General features: G+C 38.6%; 1 protein-coding gene across 1 annotated transcript in view; it reads left to right on the top strand.

Annotated features, from left to right (window-relative positions):
* The window catches only part of UNC13C (unc-13 homolog C), a 393,542-nt gene that overhangs the window by 278,770 nt on the left and 99,215 nt on the right, over positions 1–15,557 (top strand). The window contains exon 19 of the mRNA XM_069982623.1: positions 14,964–15,090. Coding sequence (XP_069838724.1) covers positions 14,964–15,090 — 127 coding nt within the window. The remainder of the gene's footprint in view (positions 1–14,963; positions 15,091–15,557) is intronic.

The raw sequence follows: 15,557 nt of genomic DNA, 5'->3' as shown, positions 1-15,557 counted from the left end.
TGGTGTATAGTTCTCTTGCTACGACTTTTCCCCAGCTCCCTTCTCCTCACATGTCCTAGCGGCAGTACAGGAGAGGCAGAGAAGTGATCTCCTTACACGACCCTTATGTTTGTCCCCGAGATCAGACCCATTGGGCCCCTCACCTCATCCTCCCCTGGCCACCCGGGGCTTGTGGCACTGCTCCTTATACTGTAAGTGCCAAAAAAAAAAATGATTGCGGGGGTGCTAGCACCCTGTCTTTTAGATATTTATGGCCTATTCAGTGGATTGGCGGTGTTAAAAATCCCGAAATCCCTTTAATATGGATAACACAAGTGACACTCCTTCCCCAAACTGTAACTTTAAGATGTATTTAATGCTTAAGTTTATACCCTAATAGAAAAATACAGCCTCCAAGAGAGCGTACACATTCAAAGTGTAAGTAGAAATTAATCTGTATGTAAATACTTGAATATCAGTGGTTTCAAGTTAATAACATAAACTGTTCTAAATGGTCTGCCAAGAAATAGCTAGTAGCAGTTTTGGTTACCTTAAAAGTAATAATAGGATGCGACTGCATGGATTGATTTTTTCATGTGTGAAATTGTACTCCCATCCTTACTTTCAACACCACCAGTCATCCGGGAGTATGACAACACAACAAATCAAGATGAGCTTCTGTGGCTTTTCACTTGCAGCCACCTCTCCCATTAGAGTAGCGATTCCCCCACAGATGTCATTTAATGAGTCTGTTCCTTTACAGTAACACACTTAGTTTTTTTTCCATTCATCCTCTGACAAGGTTATGTAACCCCTGCTGTACCCGCTACATAATACTTTCAGATATCACCTTGTGACTTTAGTGAGGCTTGCCAATATGAAATCTTTTTGATAAAATCTCAAGTGCACTGCAACTGAAGCTATGAATTGGGAATTGTCATTCAAAGAAATAGAACTCAATGATCCTATTGTACATTCATATATGCACTTTTATCAAATATAATCTCTTCCACGACAATTCATAAAATATCTGTGAAGCTCAAACAGCAAGTCCTAGTGCAGGATATCAGCGTGTAACAATATGCCTTTCTAGGGGACTCTCTAGAAATAATCTGCAGAACTTTACAGTGAGTAGATTATGACAAACATCACAGATACTTTGTTGTTAGAAACAATAGGGAAAAACATTTAGTTTTATGGCTTCTTACTGGCTGAAGTAAATGTTTAATGCAGATATACAGTATATTCATTTTACATCCGTATCATACTGTGGCAGGATAACCTTGTACAACATAATTCTTCGACCTTCTTTAGTGCAGTTATATGATGCTTTCCGTTTCATTGCTACATTGTGTTGTCTGCTGCTAAATATTTATTGTTATTTATTGGTACTTTCTATTTTTAAATGTGTTGCCGCGTGCAAGTCATAAATGACATTGACAACGCTATGTTCAATGCTAAATAATAATGCACTGTAATTCATTGGCTTTCTATATAGTGTATTTCACTCAGTATTTGGTCCGTATTTTGCAACCTCAACCAGGGGTGGATTGAAAACACAGAAAGGCTCTGCTCACACAATGTTGAAATTGAGTGGATGGCCGCCATATAACAGTAAATAACTGCCATTATTTCAATATGACAGCCGTTGTTTTAAAATAACAGCAAATATTTGCCATTAAATGGCGGCCATCCACTCAATTTGAACATAGTGTGAACAGAGCCTTTCTGTGTTTTCAATCCACTCCTGGTTTTGGATGCAATATGAGGACCAAAATACTGACAGAAATATACTGTGTGTGAACCCAGCCTATTTTTTTTTTTTTTTTAATAATGAGAATTTTTTCCGAAGGATAATTATTGCATCTGATCTCACTTATGAGACCACTGCCATCCTGAGCTACAGCCAGGTGAAGTGCAAAGCAGTGCGCTCCACTCATCGGCCAGCTGGGAGGCCCAACTCATTTACTCTAATAAAGTGAATAAGTTGGTTTTGGCTGCTAGCTGGGGAATGAAGAGAGCTGCCCAGTCTGACAACATATCAAAAGGTAATCTATTTGGCACTAATACTTTAAAGGGTAATATATTGCCTACATTATTAGAGACAAGAAAAAACATTCTTTATTCTGATCTGTTTTTATTTTCTGATTTTCTGTATTTTTTTGTTTTGTTTTGAGGGCTGCCATCTTGCCTGAGCTGTTATTAACAGCATTTAGTGACATGATTTACGGCAAGCCTCATACAGTAGGCAACAATAGACACTAGACATAATGTGAGACATTACCAAGAGTACTCTTTGACCTTCAAAGAGGCTGAGTGGGGTTTCACTGCCAGATTAGTCCATCTCGCAGGTGGGGGTGGGATTGTTCAGCTGGGGACTGAAGATGACGTAGAAGGACACAGGGGGATTGCAGAATGAATAGCCTGCTTGCTGTGTTCTGTGCCTGGGCAGAAACATATTAAATGTTCATTCTGAGCGGAATACCCCTTTAATAACCTATAATCAGTGCTATGGTGTATATTTACAGTACTTCAGTCTAGCACATTGCAATTTTAAGTCTATAGTTATCAATTTTATATATCTTCAGTAAGCAATAGCCATCCATTTAGTGCTCATGTGAAAGTGAATAAATGGAATGTCAAATCTAAAACACCTAAATATAGATATGTCACACATATATCACAATACTGTATGTCATTTACAAACTCAACACTACTAAAATACAACTAGTAAATGCTCATAAGCATTATGGTCCAAACAAAGCCATGTGTTCTACAGATTCTGATAAAACTTGAACATTTAATCACCTAAATGTAAAATGCCTTGCAAAACCAACACCCCATAACTTACCTGGAAGCTATGAATTACATTGTCAAGTTTAAATTCTAGAAGAGTAGATACAACGAACAATAACAAATAAAAAGCCTTGGTACAGAAAGAGAGAGAGATTTTACTACTGTAGGTATATCAAAATGATGGGAGTCCCAGACAGAGAGTGAAATAAATGGTGCTCTCCATGGATAAGCGTGATATGGCCAGCTGAGAAGTAATTCCCTTAAAGAAATCAGTAGAAAGCCAGGATTAAATTTGGCTGAATTTTGAGAGAAATGCAGAAGCCAGTAAGATTGTAATATATGCCTCCCCTGGACATAGGACACGAAACGCGCGTCGGGGTGGTGGTGTCCTGGAGAGCGAGTTGATTCTGTGATTTATCAGTAATATAAGCAGTTCATACAGTATATGGGGTGGGAAGGGTCTTTACAGTAGATATAGGGGTTGGTTCCCCATGAGACAGTTCTGCACTTAGCACTTTATACCCGGTCCCAGTGTTCTTTATTATGAATTGCTGCTATACAATTATGTAATATGTGATATCTCTACAGGATTGCCACCCTTTTTTTATAGTGTTGATTCATTTTTTCTTTTGCCTATTTTGTATTTTAGTATTATCTAAATAAAATTATTGCTACATTACTCAATTTTGTTTCTTTTCGGTGATATATGCCTGCTTTGTAAACTGCATCCCTGTGACTGGTGCTAAGGAGAATTCCACATATCGTATTATACTGTATATTCCAATATCATGTAGGAGTCTACAGCTTCTACATTGTTATGTATTTGCATCTCAGCAGATGATTTCCATCTGTTTGATTACATATTGGATTTTTTTAAGGGTGTGTGAATCAATACCTGCACATATTTATGGATTCATGTAGTAATGCCAATACTTTGTTGCTTTCATTGCTGTATGTTTATGCTGTAAATTGATTAGGGGGTAGCTTGACAATATCATAAACATTGTCCACTGTTGTTTAAAGGGCAACTCCAGCAGAAAAAAAAATCTAATCAATTGGTATCAAAAAGTAAGAGATTTATAATTTACTTCCATTAAAAAATCCCCAGTCTTCCAGAAATTGTCAGCTGCTGTTTGTCATAGAGATGCAAGACATACAGCAGCTGATAAGTACTGGAAGACTTAAGATTTTTTAGTGAAAGTAAATTACAAATCTCTAACACTTTCTGACACCAGTTGATTTGAAAGAATTTTTTTCTCCCGTTGGAGTTGCCTGCCATTATTTCTTCCATTTTTTACATTGAGAAGGTATTCTATTCTTTAGATGTTACACAATATTATGAGACCATAGTGTGCCAAGTGTGAATTTGCTATGGAAATCATCCTGTGGATGTAGCAGAGCTGAAATTGACATTTAGCTAATTCTTCAGGATAATTCACCGATAAGCGCGCCTACAGATGACTGCAATAGCTATTATAACACACACGGTGATATTGATTTTGTTAAATGACAGAATCAGTTCAGCTACTTGTATTAATTGACTAGATTGGATATTGAATATTGCATCAAGTGTTCCAGTCATACTCCAGACCATATTGTATTTCCATAAGGAAGAGCCTTATCTTCTTGAGTGCAATTGTTGCTACGTGATGAAAGGCAACCAGCACCAAACCTACTGCAGAAAGAAAAAAACTTTGTATTTGAACCAAGTATTTGCCATCTTTTTCTTCTTTCTCATACCCCTGGTTCTTAATTTACTAATGAAACTGGGGTTTCTGTTCAAGATAAGAGTCATTCAACATCTATGTGTCTCATAGATGGGCATCTAACCACTATTATCCCTAAGGATTATTAGATCAGGGGTCTTAAATTTCCCTGTTTTCCCTATGTTCAGACCTCTTATCAGAACTCCCCACTGCACACTATGGAGCGAGCTTCATAGTGTGCACTGATAGGGTTTTCTGCGGCCGCTACTCAATTGAATGTCAGTTTCTCACGGCACCGCGAGAGATCCTGGCTGGAGTGTATACTATATGTATATACTCCGGCTGGGATCCCATAGGCGGCAATGTTACGTATATTTTCGTTATAACCACGTCCGTTGTTGCACTTGGCAACAGCGGCCGTAGTTTCACGAAAATACACGTAGTGTGCACATAGCCTTAAAGGGGTATTCCTACCAAGAGTTAAAAAAATAAAATGCTCCCAAACCTAGCTGGTCTTACTCACCACGTCCCCCTGAGAATTTTGAGCCGTCTCCCGTCTTTCTAGCTGCTTCTGTTTCATAGCTACAAGTTTTTTAAAAAGCCGAACTATATCCAACATGGCGCCGGCCAAAAAACTACATCTCCCATCATGCATTGCACTTCCCTGATTGGTCCATGATGTAACAGAGCTGTATAGCAGAGTTGAGGTAGAGACATAGCGGAATTGAATGAGTGATATAGTAGAGCTGAGTGAGTTGCATATTGGAGATGAATGCGTGACATAGTAGAGCTGAGTGAGTTGCATAGTGGAGATGAATGAGTGACATAGCAGAGCTGGGGGAGTTGCATAGTGGAGATGAATGAGTGACATAGCAGAGCTGGGTGAGTTGCATAGTGGAGATGAATGAGTGACATAGCGGTGAGGGGGTGCCGTGGGCAGCCATTGGGCGACATGGGGGGGGGGGGATTGATTGGTGCCTGCAGACTGAAATGGGGGGGAGGGGCCGAGATGCGGGGGGGGGATGTGGGCCGAGATGCGGGGGGGGTTGATGCGGGCCCGAGATGCAGGGGAGGGGGGGTGCGTTCCACGATGCGGGGGAGGGGGGTTGCGTTCCCAGATGCGGGGGAGGGGGGTGCAATCCCAGATGTGGCGGAGAGGGGGCCGTTGCGGAGAAATGCGAGTGTGGGGGCGGGAAGATTTGCCGCGGGCGGCTACCAGGCGATGCTGTTGCTTTGTGACCTGGGGGTGCAGGCGGCATCGGGCGAGATGCGGGGCTGGGAGAGGAAGAGAGCCCGCACTGCAGCTGGCATATCAGCACCTCCGGCTCCTGCACAAATACAGCACCCAGCATGCACGGAGAGAAGACTGAGCATGCTGGGAGCTCTAGTTCAGCTCCAGCTAAGCCCCAGCAGACACCGGGGGATCAAGGGGGCTGCACTCACGGCCACCTTGTGAGCTTCGGGTGCGGGGCGGGTGAGTTCCGGGTGGGGGGATACAGGGTGCGGGGTGGGTTAGGAGATGGGGTTCCACGGGGTGCTGCTGTCAGAGAGGGAGATAGTGAGGGAGGCAGCTGTCACTGTCCTCCCTCACTTCAGTGGGCTGGGTTAGAAGCGCTAACCCGGCCCATTAAAGAGATGGAGGACACGTGATGTTGTCTCGGAGGGTGCGGGCCAGGAGCAGGGAGCGTGTCGGGTTGGACTGAGACCTGATGATTCCATGCGTTTGGTGGGGGTGGGAGCAACTACATAACAGCAAAACCGTGCAGAATCCATAATAACTTTATATTGGAAAGATGGAAAGCTACGGGTGGGCAATGTATTAATGCAAAAATTATTTTTGGGGGAATACCCCTTTAAAGTGTAACTATCATCTTTAGCGAGCAGCAGAATACACTGTAAAAATCCTGCCGCCACGCTCCCGATGCAGGAAGGTACATGCGACGGAGAGAGAATGGTTCTAGCAGCGCAGTTGATTGCATTGTATACAATGACCCTGCTGGAAGAAATCTGTCTCTGGTGTAAACCTGCATCAGGAGCACGGCAGCCGAATTTTGACAGCGTATCCTGCCACCTGCTAAAGATGATTGTTAAATGGTATTTGAAGATTTCTGATCACAACTTATTCCTGTCCTAATGTCTCCATTGGATGTGTGTATCTGTACCACGTCTAAAGTTACAAATAAAGTTTGGCCCAGAAGAAAAAATGCTGTTGTGTTACATCTGAGCTGTCACTGGTACTGTAGTATTTAAGCTGCTGTTGGGAGAGCGCTGCCATTTTAGGGATTGTTATGAGTAGATATAGCTTTCCAGATAAATATAAGAATTGTTATGAACATTTTTAAGTAATTAAAATTACATTTTCAGTGATTCGCATAAAGAGGTTGTCCAGGATTATGAAAACACAGCTACTTTCTAGCAAAATCAGCAACACCCCTGTCCCCAGGTTGAGTTTAGTAGTACAATTTGGCTCTATTTACTTCAACTCAGCTGGAGCTGAGCTTCAAGACCCAACCTAAACTGAAGGCAAAAGTAGTGCTGCTTGTAGAAGAAAGTGGCCATGTTGGATTCCCCTTTAAAGTCAATGTACCAGCGAGTACATTGCTATACGATCTTAACATCAATAGACTGACCCCGGCATTGGGGATGGCAGTGCAGCAGTCCTTTTTTAGAACCGCGACCTGGTTTCGTGCACAGTGCAAGTCTATTCCCGGTCACCGGCCCAGACTGAAGCACTGGAAGTGGGCCCGTCCGCTCACGCCCAGTGTGATAAAACCCCTCCCCTCTGTGACATGGCTCCATTGATTCTAATGGAGCCATGTCTCAGAGGGAAGGACAGAATGTCACACTGGGGACAGGCGAGCCCGCCTCTAGTGTTTCAGGCTGGACCAGGAATAGACCGGCGCCGTGAGTGGGAATCAGGCGTCCGGCGTCTCCGCACCAATCTATTAATGTAAAAATACATTACATTCGCTTTGAGGGTAGCTTCACACTAACCGTACCGTAGCAGATTTGACTAAATGAATGAACACAGCATCAAATCTGCACCATTAAATCTGCTGCGGATCCGCAGCAGATCCGCATTTGATTTTACGGTGCGGATTTAATACTGTGTTTATTCATTTAGCCAAATCAGCTGCGATACAGTACGTGTGAAGCTACACTAAAGGAGAATAAAAGTGTTAGTATGTATGCTAGCAAAGGCTCAGCATGTTGAGTGTATATTCCAAATTTTGTATTGCAAGCACTGTACAGATGAAGTAGACATTCCGTTCATGTCCAATGAACAGATTTCAAGCGTTGATAAGTAGAACCGGCCAAGCGATCAGAGATATTTTAGTTGCATTATGGCATATCAGAATCATTGTCAAGTGAAAGTTGCATTTATTGATTTTTTATACTGTATTGATGTCAGTTCTATGACCATTTTTTATAATTCTGTTTCAAGCAACAGCAAAAGTTTCAAATGCCTGAAAATATGTGATTAAATACAAAAAAATGCATAGGGGGATTACCATCCAGGCAACACTGGTATTAACACAATTAGTATGAACACTAGCACAGCAGATACATAAACATGTATGCATGAACTCTCAGTGCTAGTGCAGTCAGGATCCTTCTCATTTGCCAGTATACAATACAAGTCATAAACCTATCCCTTAATAATGCTGACGCTCACCCATAATGCTGGACCTGGTAGCCCAACCCTTAATGCAGGTTTCAGGTTTGTCTTGCTTCCTCAGGAGGGTACCACTTAACTACCATCCCACAATGCTATTTATATGGGAGGCTAGCAACCCACTTCCGCGATCGCGGGCACATGGTGAGGCGGAAGACAAGAACAAAATCCATAAATGTGAAGCAATACAATATATATATATATATATATATATATATATATATATATATATATATATAAAACAAAGTGACAAAAAAATCTTTTGTATGTCACAGAGGAACTCAGACAACTGACCGCAGCAGAAGCCTTCTCCCTCTGTGCAGGGGATAAATAGTATTCTGTCAGTTATATGTCATATATTCTGTCATATATATATTTATACATTTGTGTTTACAGAATGTAGAAAAATGTTTTTATTTTATAGCCGGGGACAGCTCTATTAGCCGACACGGGTCCCGTGTCCGCGCTGGCTCACTAAGCATCTAAATGCAGCTGTCAAACCTGACAGCTGCATTTAAACACTGTGCTCCCGGTCTCCCTGGTTTCTTGTGGAATGGATCCCCCCGTGCGATCGTGGGGAAGATCTGTGCTTCTGACCGGGCCTTGTTGTACCAATGCTGATCCCACCTCAGCATTACATGACTCTGATCTGCAGCAGACCAAAGCAGACCATGTATCACTGATCTAATGGATAATTGCTGTGCATATACACAGCATTGATCTCTATGATCAGTGCTGTGTATATAGAAGTCCCCCAGGGGGACTTCTAGTTAAATTAAAGAAAAAGTAAAAATGTTTTTTTATCAATAAAAAATCCCCTCCCCTAATAAAAGTCCAAATCCCCCCCTTTTCCCATTTTATAAATATAAATAAATAAACAAACATGTTTGGTATCACCGCGTGCATAATCGCCCGAACTATTAAATTATCTCATTCCTGATTTCACACCATAAACGGCGTAAGCGCAAAAAAATTCTAAAGTGCAAAATTTAGCATTTTTGGTTGAATCGAATCCAGAAAAAAATGTAATAAAAATGATCAAAAAGTTGCATATATGCAAACAAGGTACCAATAGAAAGTAGAGATCATGGCACAAAAAATGACATCTCACACAGTCCCATAGATTAAAGGTTAAGGTTTTTTTTTTTTTTTTAAAGGTTTTAATTTTTTAAAAGCCATCAAATAAAATAAAAGTACATATACATATCGTTGTAATCATATTGATGGGAGGAACATAGATAACATGTCAGTTGTTAGGGCGAACAGCATTAACATGAAACACCCTGAAATGAAAATAAATTCCTTTTTTTTTAAAAAATTTGACAGCGCAAATGATTTTTTTCTTGTTTTGCAGCATATTTTATAGGAAAATAAAGTCTGTCATTGCAAAGTACAGTTGCTCAAATGGGTGTCTAGGTGAAAAAATGCAAGCGCTATGGCCTTTTAAACTTAAAGTGGAAAAAGCAAAAGCACAAAAACGAAAATTGGCTTTGATCTTAAGGGGTTAAACAGTGGAAACAAGATTATCTCCTTTTCACAAGTATAACCCATTGCTAGGTTTTTTGTTTTTTAAGTTAATTTAAAACATTTTATGTCTTTGGAAGTGATTCTGAATTTCATTATCACTTCTTATAGCACTTATCTATATTTAGATCGAAAAACCCTATATAATCATTTATAGTATTAAGCTGATCAACCAAGTGAAATTCATACATCTGGAAGAGGTATTGGCATAGACATTTAAAGGGAACGTGTCATTAGAAAATGACTTATTGTTTAAATAAGGTCTTTATGTTAAAAATATTTTTTAAGAGTTCTTGGTGAAGTTTTTTTTCTAATTTCCATTTTACTGTTTATATTTTAAAACAATATCTTGCAGTTTTCATACTCACAACTGGGGCTCAACCTAAGCTGAGACTTTCTCTTCTGTCTGTGGTGAGAAGAGGAGGCTGCTCAGTAATGTTTCACATTCATCTTAAGGGGACAGACTGTCAATTGTTGTCTCTGTCAATAAGTCTTTCTGTAAAGCATGTAACTAAAAAACAGGGAAAGAAAACCTAGGTGATACATTCCCTTTAACTGCTGCATTCAAAAATACACATGTAAGGAATGCTACATTGAAAATAGCAAATATATTATGGGGAAAATTTCTGTAAGACTATGTTAACACACCTTTTTTTTTTAAAGTGAAAAATTTCCGTAAAAAATATCATGATCATTATTTTTGGCCGCTCTCATCAAAATAATTTCTTCACTTGAAGGGGTTGGCCACTTTATAGTAAAATACGTCAGTGTACAGTATTAGTAAGTGTACTCACTGTATATACTGACAGCAGCTCCCTGTGTACCTCATAGAGCTAACATCAGACACCCCTCCTCCAGGCTGTGCTGCCCTGCTCTGTGGAGAGTCTGTCCATAAGATAGCCAACATGGAGGAGCATGTGACAGTGCCCTACCCCCAGTGTCCTTCATAGGCATATACAGGCTCATTGGTGGACACTGGGGGGTGGGGCATGGTCACATGCTCCTCCATGTTGGCTGTCTTATAGAAGAGAAGTGCAGTACAGCCTGCAGGAGGGAAGTCTGATATTAGCTCTATGAGGCACACAGGAAGCTGCTGTCAGTAAGGGCAGTGAGTTCACTTACTAATACTGTACACTGAACAATTTTACTATTAAGTGGCCCCTTTACAAGGGGTGTTTGAACATGGCCTATAAGGCATATACTGAACAAACTGTTTGAGAACTATGCAAAATAACCATGTCTTTTTTGGCTATGTTCACACAACATCAAAAATAGAGAAAAGGCATCTGCTTTAACAATTTAAAATAACACTTGTTATTTGCAGCAATTTAACTGACTGCTATGTAATGCAATAAAGACAATGGAAAGACAGATCTCCAATGCACACAATGGAGGAGATTTATCAAATGGTGTAAAATTTTGACTGGTGCAAACTGAACACAGCAACCAATCACAGCTCAGCTTTCCTTTCAGCACTGCCTAAAGCTGAGCTGTGATTTGTTGCTGTGGGCAGTTTGCACCAGTCTAAATTTTACACCCTTTGATAAATCTCCCCCAATCTATTGAATAACGGATGTTATCACCACAGACGTGAAAATAATGATCATGACAATTATTTTCGGACGTCTTTTGCAAACAGTGGATGTTTTTTCTTAGTTGACACATTTTTCCTTTTGTTACCGTTCTTTCTCTGTTTTTACTATTAAATTCACTTTTTAATTAAGACTCACCCAAAGGCCAATTAGTAACCCCAAACTAGAAGGCTAAACTTAGCTGAAAAAACGTGTGAACATAGCCACTAGGCGTTATTTATGTTATTTTGCATAAAAAAGACTATGTTCACACTAAGTAAAATAAAGAGAAAATGTGTCCGATTTCTTTTTATAATAAAATCCGTTATTACCACATTTTAATTTATGTCAATGGAATGCACTGAAGTCAATGGAATGACGGTGCCCAATGCACATAATGTATTAAATCACATGTGCCAACCTCAGCTAAAGCTTTGGCTGTCCAGGCATGATGGGAATTGTAGTTTTGTAACAGCTGGAGGGCCTGATTTTGACATCCCTATATTTAATAAAGGACGTTGTCTGTGCGGACGTCAAAAGACTGATCATGACGATTATTCACGGACATCTTTTGCAAACAACAGACGTTATTTTTTAAGTATCAAACAACGGTCAGAAAGAAACTTGTGAAAATGAAAGAACTAGTCCTCTAGACCTAGGCCTATTTTGTAATGGAGTGCTTATAATTAAGTATTAGTAATGGAGTACTTATAACTACTGTATTAGTAATGAAGCGCTCATAACTGAGTATTAGTAAACCAATGGGGAGTCTAGTTATGGAGAGATAAACTTGTGGAGAGAAAATTACATAAACAATGGTGCAAGAACAATTACAATTAACATGTGGGAAATTTATCAAACATGGTGTAAAGTGAAACTGGCTCAGTTGCCCCTAGAAACCAATCAGATTCCACTTTTCATTCCTCACACTCTTTGAAAAATGAAAGTGGAATCTGATTGGTTGCTAGGGGCGACTGAGCCAGTTTCACTTTACACCATGTTTGATAAATCTCCCCCATTGGGTTTAATAAAATAGGAAAATAAGATGTTGCCAGGGCCTGTCTGAAGAAAAAATAAAGACCAATATAAAATCACATAGACGTATATTAAACCATGTATAGAAACAATGTTGTAATTATCTGACAGATCAAACATGCTTTTTGGGATCCTGTTAAAATGGCAATAAAAAGTTCATTTGTATTCCATATATTGCACAGTTATTGGTGGTCAGTGGATAAGTTAACAATTGTCTATGTTGTACTAATATTCTAGTGCTTCAACAGGTTATCTGAGCGCTGGAGTCTGGAGTCCTCCGTGCTTTCTGGCAATTAGTTTTAGTAAGGAGTATTTGTAAGGACTTGTTGCTGGAGTGCAGAATCTGTGGAGCAGAATCTTTTGGGGCAATGCAGAGGGGCCCTGTCAATGTAACTTGAAGCAGTGGGCCTGCTGCAAATGCACCATCTGGCCTATGGTTAAAGCGACCTTTATGTGAACATAGCCATAATCTGCCATACTGACTGTATGTATGCTGTATGTTAGAAAAAAAAATCTAGAATACAGTATGTCTTTCCAGAGCATTAAAGCTTGCCATTACATGATGAATAAGAACAATTGGAAACCATTATTATTATTATTATTATTATTATTATTATTATTATTATTATCAGTAGTAGTAGTAGAAGTAGTAGTATTTCCATTACAAGTATTCATAGATTTCAGCAATATGCTGACATGCAATGCTGGCCTTATATACAAATGGCTTTTGTACAATCCAGGCCTGTGGCCATAAAGGTTTTTTTTTTTTACTTTTTCCTCACTATAAACATAATGTGACGACTTTGAAGTTAAAAGTGCAGTATAAAAAAAAATCATAAGAGCCAAACCTTTTATCTGTGTTAGGAAAATAATTCCTTAGACGATCACAAAGTGGGAAGGAACCCTTAAGACGTTCAGTAATGCAAATCCCTCCATACAGTACATGTTTATTGACTTTATTCAACATGATAAATGTGCAGACTTATCATTTGTGCTGACAGAGTAAAATATAAATAAATAATTATACGAGCAAATCATGCAACTCTGCAGTCTCTATTGATTTATGCTCCACTAATAAGGACAAGAAGATATTGAGTGGGTACAAATACTACTACTACTACTACTACTACTACTACTACTACTAATAATAATAATAATAATAATAATAATTATTATTATTATTATTATTATTATTATTATTATTATTGTACTTATTATATTATTATAGATATTATTATACTTTTGAATATTTGTTTTAACCTAGAACCCTAGAATCTTGAGGCTAGGTTTATAAACAGTAAAATATGTAAAAAAAAAAGAAAAAAAAAAAAAGCTACAAAATTTTTTCCCAAAGTGCTATATAAGTCTTGGGAAAAACAGCCGTCTGCACATTTTTTATACAGATTTTAATGTAGAACATTATGCGTTAAGAAATATATTAGTTTTTTTTTATTATTTCACAGCGGCTTTTTCCTTTGATTTTATTGTGAGGACCTAGTGCTAGGCTATGTTAGAGGCTATTTAAATAGACAGCCGCTATTAATGATCATGATTATTATTAGCCACTGTCTATGTTACAAGACAGCCACCTTCTCCGATTTAATTACGCAGTGGGAACATAGCCTTAGGAGATCACACACTGTAAAATGAAAGTCACAACTTTGCCCTGCCAACCTCGTCTCGAAAGGCTTACCTCCGAAACCTCAGAAAGTTAGCATCAAGGGAAAGAAGGATTCAGCCATATCAAAAAACAGCTGTAAAACCAAAATTTTCCTAATACAATGTGCAGATTGTCAGCTACTTTTTCACTCCTGGTTTTGTTTAAAAAAAAGATTGACCAAAAGATTTACGGAAATACTGTGTGTGACAATAGCCAATGACACTACAGAGCCGATTGGACTACCAAGAGTTATCGACACCAAAATTTGTGACTATGTTTATTCAAGACTATTTGTAAAGTAGCTTCATTTTTAATTTAAATGCATTAAAATCGTAAAAAGGGATTATGATGCTAAATATACCCATTTAGTAAAATGGATATCTAAGATTTTTTTAAAAAGAAGAAAAAGAAATAATAGGAAATTTTCATTAAAATTAAGTCAGAATTGAATTACATTGAACTCAAAAATTGAGCCATGTACAGACAATACAACTATGGAAGCATGAATGGAACATGACTGGTGTTTTCTATAAGAGAATACACACACAGGTGCAAAAAGGTACACATGTACATCGAAATAAAAACATACAATGGGGATTTCTTACTATACCAATAAACATTTCATAAAAATATAGAACCATGCATGGAATTCATTGCCCAAGTAAAGCAATTTCTACTGGGGCCCATGTCAACATGACTGACTGCTTATGGCTTAGCGCTCATGGCTTTTGGCTTACAGCTTTATTTGTAAACATCCTCAGAATGAGTCTTGTATTGAAGAGGATACATCTTATCAACTCGGATTTGACAAAGAAATATTTTATTTCACATTTAATCGAGTTACTAAGACAGTGTTTGTAGTCTCTGCTGATGATGGCTTTTTGGAGGCAGTTCATGCTCTTAACACATCACACAATTTTCCTGTATACATTTCCACCATAATCCCAACAATGAAATTGCTACAATGTATTGTTACCATGAACGTACAATGGAGAGTTTAAATCTTTCTATTACAGAACATGAAAAGCACCGTCTATGCAAGAGTACAGATTATATGAATTTGCACTTCAAAGTAAAATGGTTTTATAATGAATACGTTCGAGAACTTCCTGCGTTCAAGGATACAGTTCCAGAATATTCTCTGTAAGTCTTATTTCTGCATTTCTAAATTAAATTAATACTGAAAATAGACAAAGTGATAATATGAGCTATAAATGTCAGTTCATATCTGGAATTTAAGCAATACAATCACATGACCCGGATATGTGGTTTTTTTTTTAAAGCTCAGGCTTTTTCTCCAGTTAAATATATAAATGTATCAACCTTGGCCTTAATATTTCTCAAGTTATTTCTCCAGTTGCCTTAGGCTGGATTTATATTGCATGTAAGCAGTATGCTTAGCTTAATGGGCCAAACACGGGCAACTAGTGACCACAATATATTGATTTCTACATATGTTAATTTATTTTGCAGGGCTCAACGGGCTAGGCTTCTGCACTTTTGAGAAAGGCAACGTGATTCCTGTCTTATCTGTGAAATATTTTCCCTTTTGATCTCTTTCAGAAAATATTTCCTTTTTTTGAAAAAAAAAAAAAAAAAATTATTGCAAA

This window comes from Dendropsophus ebraccatus, chromosome 1 (assembly GCF_027789765.1).
Source record: "Dendropsophus ebraccatus isolate aDenEbr1 chromosome 1, aDenEbr1.pat, whole genome shotgun sequence".
Classification (NCBI taxonomy): domain Eukaryota; kingdom Metazoa; phylum Chordata; class Amphibia; order Anura; family Hylidae; genus Dendropsophus; species Dendropsophus ebraccatus.
The sequence above is the reverse complement of the archived record's forward strand: the minus strand, read 5'-3'. Positions and strand labels throughout refer to the sequence as shown.